At 50.6% G+C, this 6,000-nt stretch overlaps 1 protein-coding gene across 1 annotated transcript; it reads left to right on the forward strand.

The window, feature by feature from the left end:
* Positions 1–3,778: 3,778 nt before the first annotated feature.
* On the forward strand, positions 3,779–5,541 carry LOC147987379 (uncharacterized). The gene has a single exon (XM_087542363.1). The coding sequence runs from the start codon at positions 4,255–4,257 to the stop codon at positions 5,539–5,541; it is 1,287 nt and encodes a 428-aa protein (XP_087398489.1). The 5' UTR covers positions 3,779–4,254.
* Positions 5,542–6,000: the final 459 nt, after the last annotated feature.

The raw sequence follows: 6,000 nt of genomic DNA on the forward strand, positions 1-6,000 counted from the left end.
ATATAACTGGAAGTTAAAATATTCAAGCGACCGGAAGGTTTGTGCCTATGCATGGAGGAAGCTAGAGGCGAAGCAGGAGTAGGCGCACAAGTCAACCGACGATACAAGAAGAGCCTCAACACTCCATCCATCCAACAGGCCAAGAGGATGTCGGAACACACACACTCCACTGTTGGAGGAGCCGAGCCTCACATGGACATGGATGAGACGACCTGGGTCTTGGTGTTGCCATGCATCCCCGAGCCGAAAACAAGACAAGGATGCCAACACTTGGGTGGGTGGGTTCTGTACGCCTACGCCATCGCCACCTAGTGGCTAGTAATAATATATACTTCCTTCATTTCAAAATATAGTGCGCCCGCGCTTTCTGAGGTTAAATTTTGACCATAAATTTAACGAATAAGACCGACTGCGGCGGAAGAAAAAGTTACATAATTAAAAACTTCTTTCGAATACGAATTCACTAATATAACTTTTGCTCCCGCCGCAATCGGTCTTGGTAGTTAAATTTACGGTTAAAGTTGAAGCACGGGTATAGAGGAAGCACTACATTGTAGAATGGAGGGAGTACACTCTACGTAGGTTTAGACGCAGCAATCAACCGCCCATCCCATGGACGAAATCACTATTCTGACCCTTTAAACGAACGTTGTCACAAAATGAACTCGACGTCAAAGTATTTCACGATTTGACCCTTTTAGCAACGCCATAGCCCGCGGCGTTTCTGTCCAATATAGAAACGCCGAGGTAGCTAGCGTGTCTGACCAAAGAAGAAACGCCGAGGTAGCTAGCGTTGTGGACCAGGTAAGAAACGCCGAAGGCGCTGGCGTTGCAGCCCATCATGGAAACACGAACGACCATGGCGTTGCTGCCCACTTTGGTCATAATTAATTAGCCTTATTAATTAGGTTGTTCATCCAGGTTTCACATGCACATGAAAAAGGGCAGCAACGCCATGGTTCTTTGGCGTTTCTATGATGACCAGAAACGCTAGCGCCTTCGACGTTTCTTACCTGGTCCGCAACGCTAGCTACCTCGGCGTTTCTTCTTTGATCAGAAACGCTAGCTATCTCGGCGTTTCTTCTTTGAGCAGAAACGCCGCGGGCTATGGCGTTGCTAAAAGGGTCAGATCGTGAAATACTTTCACGTCGAGTTCATTTTGTGACAAAGTTCGTTCAAAGAGTCAGAATAGTGATTTCGTCCCCGTCCCATCCCATCCCATCCCGACCTGTCTTGTCCCCCATTCCTCGCCTCGCTAGCTGCTGCCCGTGGCGTGGCGTGCGACCCGGCCGGCCGGCCATACCGCATTACCGCTGACTGCTGCCGTGCTGCGGCCTGCGGGTGGTGGTGCGCGCGACGCCGGCGCGGGCTCAGCTCGAGACGACACGCACACACCTTTCTCCATCTTGCTTGCCTGTGGACTCATACTGGATAGACACATGAGGAGAGTGACACACGAGACGCATCCTGTGATGGCGCGCTCGATCCCCGCGCTCCACAAAGCCAGCCGATTTTAATGAGCCTCGGACCTATCTCAGGCCGTCCATGCGCCGCTCCTCTCTGCGACTGGGCCACGCCCCACCCACCCTAGGTCTGGCGCTGACATCATGCCTGCATGCTGGTCTTGCATGCACTCGAGTGCTCCTCACCCATGCACGCCTTGCCTTGTCACCACCGCAGGCTAGCTAGCTACAACCGCCCATCGCCGGCCGGCCGGAGAAAGCCTATCCACCTACCCTATACCCTACCCCGGCGTCTCGTCTCGACACCGCTGCTGCCTTGTCTCTCGTGCGTGAGGTGAGGTGAGGTGAGGTGAGGAGGTTGCCAACCCCATCCCAGCACACTGGCTACACACGTGCCGTGACGCTCTACCCACGCACCGTGTCAGCCCGCCCGTCGCGCGCGGTGACATTTCCCCTCTCCTCTGCTCGTTGGGCACGCCGGCGACAGGTTCGGCGTCTCAGCCTACTACGACACGATCTGTCGCACGCTACTGCGGGCCCCTCTCGAGCTCGACTACTACCTGACCTGACCTGACCTGGAGCACATCGGCAGCGTCGGGCACGGTCATTTCGTCTCCGTCCGCGCGCGTCCTCCTACTCCGCCTGCCCGACCACTGCCGGCTCACCGGAGCTCCTGTCCGCCGCGATGACCTCCTGCTCCCTCAAAACCGATTATAGGAGTAAAAAATTGGTTTTAAGGGGTTAAACCGACCTAGTGATCCCCGACTGAACTTTTCTTACTCGCGTCGGCCACCACTTATATTTACTTGGCCGAGGCCGAGGCATGTTTACTGGAAAAAAAATATCTCCTTCTCCCTCGCTCACACCGCATCCATTCCAGTGCCACCCAAACCCCCTCGATCGCCCGCACTGCAACTACCCCCACACACCCGCTTACACTTCCAATCGGTTTGCACGTCGCCAAGGAGCGTCGGTGGCTCAAGCTGCACAAGAAGGGGGCTACCGACAAGGAGGAGGTCAGGCCGTCCTATGGGGAGGATGGACCGAAAGTGATATGATCCTATGGCGATCCTCATCGAGGTCATCCAGCACGCGATGTTCGAGGAACGCGCGCGGTTCACCGGCAACGATGGAGGGATGGACTACGAGCTCATCTTCTGGGCCATCCAGGAGCGGAGTCAACGAATCCGAGGCAGGCGGCGAAGTGGGCGAGATTCAGGACAAGGAATCCGTCGCGCCTCAACATCCGGCCGCCGTCGGTGGTGCAGATCGCCAACATCCCCCCGGAGTACCTGCCGCCGGGGACCGTCCTGCCGCGGGTCCCCTGACTCGTGGGGAGCTGGCGTGCTCGCCCCGCAGGGCCTCTCCAACCTGCGGGCGCGGCGTGGAAGGAGCGAGGCGCACTTCCTCAACCTTCCACCATGGCCGGGCGACCGCGGGGAGATCCCACATCTCACTGATAAGGTGAGGAAATTCAGACCCAATTCTCATGCTCGTTCGGGATCTGGTTGTGAGTTGGGTGTTGAATTGAATGTTAAGGAAAATAGGGTTGTCCCTTGTGAGAATTTATGTGTATCCACTCCTATTTTTCCTGAATCAGTGAGAGATTCTTGTGAATCTGCGGTTCCGGTGAGCTAGGCCGCCGCCGACGAGCTCGCTTTTGCGGGAGGGGCGAGTTTGGTTTCGAATCCGGTGGTCCCACAAACGGGGCCGATCACTGAACCACCGCCGTTGATTTCGGGTCGTGTGGTTGGGAAGAAAACGGGTCGTAAAAATACGCTTCCTGCTTCTGTAAGCGGGGACGGGGAGGAAGTGGCGGATTTCTATGGTCAGCTATGGGTGGTTCCCTCTCCCAGTCGCTGCCAGCGCCTACATATTGAGAAGCAGGCGCCACCAAACCCTAGCTTTGCAATTCCCAAATTGTTTTGGGTTAGGAAAGATCTGTTTAGGGATAGAAATTTCTCAGCACAAGATTGTTTCCCGATTAGGGCGGTGAGCAGATTCGATCCGACTCCTACTATCTTCAAAATTTCCACCGAAAAGCTAGGTTTTCCTAAATCGTTTGTCGAGGTGGTCAAGGGAGGGATGGAGCGGGGGCAAGGAGGGCAACGGCAACGCCGGCCGCCACCAGGGAAGAAGCCTGCGCTTCAGGATGGGAAGGTTGCGGCCCCGCCTGTCGGAGGTGCGGCTACGGTGGCAGGCGCTGTCAAGCAAGGGAGCAGCCCCCCAAACAGGCGATGCGGGGGATCCAGCAACAGCAAGTAGCCGATGCAACAGTCCCAGCTCCACCTCCTCCCCCTGCTGCTACAGTTCAAGCGCTGGATCCAAGGTACAAGGACATGACCTGCTTTAATTGTAGTTGGCCGGGGCATTATGTAGGGAACTGCATTGAACCGAAGAAATGCTTTATTTGCGCGGGAGGCCATAATGTCAATAACTGTGCTGCCTGGGCGAAACCACATCCTACAGCGACATACTTTGGTAGCGCAGCGGCTGGTCTTGGTTTTTACCACATTGATGTTCCTACTGCATCTGAACTAAGTTGGCTTAACTACAAGAATTGTGCAGTTCTCAAAGTCGTTAAGGGTGAGGTTTCTGCCTCGGAGTTGCTGATCCAGCTCAAGGGATTTTCTGTAAAAATAAAGAATGGCCTTGGCAGATTAGGGACTTGGGAGAGAAGAAATTCTTGCTGAGATTTCCACCTTGGAAGAATGTGGAAGATCTGATTGAGTTTCCTGCATTTGAGCTCCCAATTGATGGTGTTTCTGTTAAGATATGTGAATGGGTGGGGATGTTGGATGAATTTGGAGGACTTACTGAGGCCTGGGTTCAAATTGAAGGGATTCCTCCAAAGTGGTGTGCATGGAAGGTGTTTGCCCAGATTACAGCTTGTTTTGGGATCCTAGTAGATATGGACTGGAATGGTATATTCAAGAGTTTCTATGAGAATATAAGAGTTAAGGTGGCTTGTAGAGATCCCAGGAAAATTCCTTTTGAGAGGTTAGTGGAAATGAAAACGAAGCTATACATTCTGTTCTTCACTGTGGAGGGTTTTGAGCAACTGGGGGAGGACTCTGATGGAGATGATTTAGACCCAGATGTTGACAATATGGAGAAAGAGGAAGAAGACAATAATGAAGACATGACTAGCAAGGATAAAAATCAAGAAGAAGACATGGGGGAACCTATTGATGAGCTGGACAAGGCTAATTTCCCTTCCAAGAATAATTTGGCTGCAAGCTCTAGTCAGTCAAACCCACAGAGATCTGATTCTGCAGTGGATTTTCACCCTCCCAACATGCTGGACACAATTCATGAGGATTTTGTGGAAGAAATTAGGAGCAAAACTCCTGAGAAGAAGAAAGAGACAGAGAATGGAGAATCCACTCCTGCAAAAACCTTTTCTTCTGGAAGACCTGATCCCTTGTCAGCACATATGGAATATTGCTCTGCACAACTAAGCAAGTTTGAAATGGCTGAGATTGATGAAGAGGAGGAAGAACTAGTGGATGAAATGCAGTGTTTACCTGATGATTTGGCTTTGGCAATGGGATATGTCAAAAAATCTCTGCTGGAAAGTGTGGAATCAGTGCAGAAGAAGAAACCAAGTGTCAAAAAATCTCCGGTCTGGGGACCAGTTCTCGCAAACAAACCAACAACTAGGCGTCATGGAGATGTTAAGATCATGGACAAAGCAGCTGCGTACATGAAGAGGAAGAATCTGGAAATCCCTACTACCTTCAAAGGTAAATCGTTTGCTGTCCTTGACCCTGATATTCTGGTTTCTAACACTAGGAGAGTTGATTTATACATTGGTAGTAACATTGAAGAACAAGTAGATATTGTCAGGGATATGATAGATGAGGAGAAAAATCGTTGCCTTAAATTTGCTGATGATAATCCGGAGATTGTTCTCCCTGAGAATCTTGATTTAGAAACAGGGGTCGATGAGGTCGAATCTAATAACAGTGACCTTCGCATTAATGGCTCAGATGGCACTGCTGGACCATTAATGGAAAGCCATGTCCTGAACACAAAAAAGCCTTGTGGCTTGTCGCATCATTTTAAGATTAAATGATAGGGGCCTTTTGGAATATTCGGGGAATGGGCCAAACTGGGAAAAATCAGTGCCTAGGTGACTTTGTTAATAATAATCGTCTGGATTTTGTGTGTTTCTTTGAAACCAAGAAAGAAAACATTGATAACTATGTACTTAGATATATTTTTGGTAAGGAGGAATTTGTTTGGCATTTTTTGCCGGCTGTGAATACTGCTGGGGGGATCCTTGTGGGTCTTAAAAGTGATTTATTTGATGTGATAGGCTTTATTAATAAATAGTTTTATATTGTGGCTATGGTTAAGAATAAATGTGATGGTTTTGTTTGGCATTTAGCGGCTATTTATGGCACTGCTTACAATGATAAGAAGCTCGAGTTCATTGTTGAGCTCCATAATACTGTGGATAGCCTCACTTATCCAGTTTTGTTGGGAGGGGATTTCAGCTTGGTCAGATCGGCTGACGATAAAAATAATGGGG

Source organism: Triticum urartu, chromosome 2A (assembly GCF_056163025.1).
Source record: "Triticum urartu cultivar PI428250 chromosome 2A, HENAU_Tu73, whole genome shotgun sequence".
NCBI lineage: Eukaryota > Viridiplantae > Streptophyta > Magnoliopsida > Poales > Poaceae > Triticum > Triticum urartu.

Bases quoted from the DNA above. Each gene is read 5' to 3' on its own strand.
- LOC147987379 (XM_087542363.1), top strand. From the start codon at position 4,255: ATGTTGGATGAATTTGGAGGACTTACTGAGGCCTGGGTTCAAATTGAA.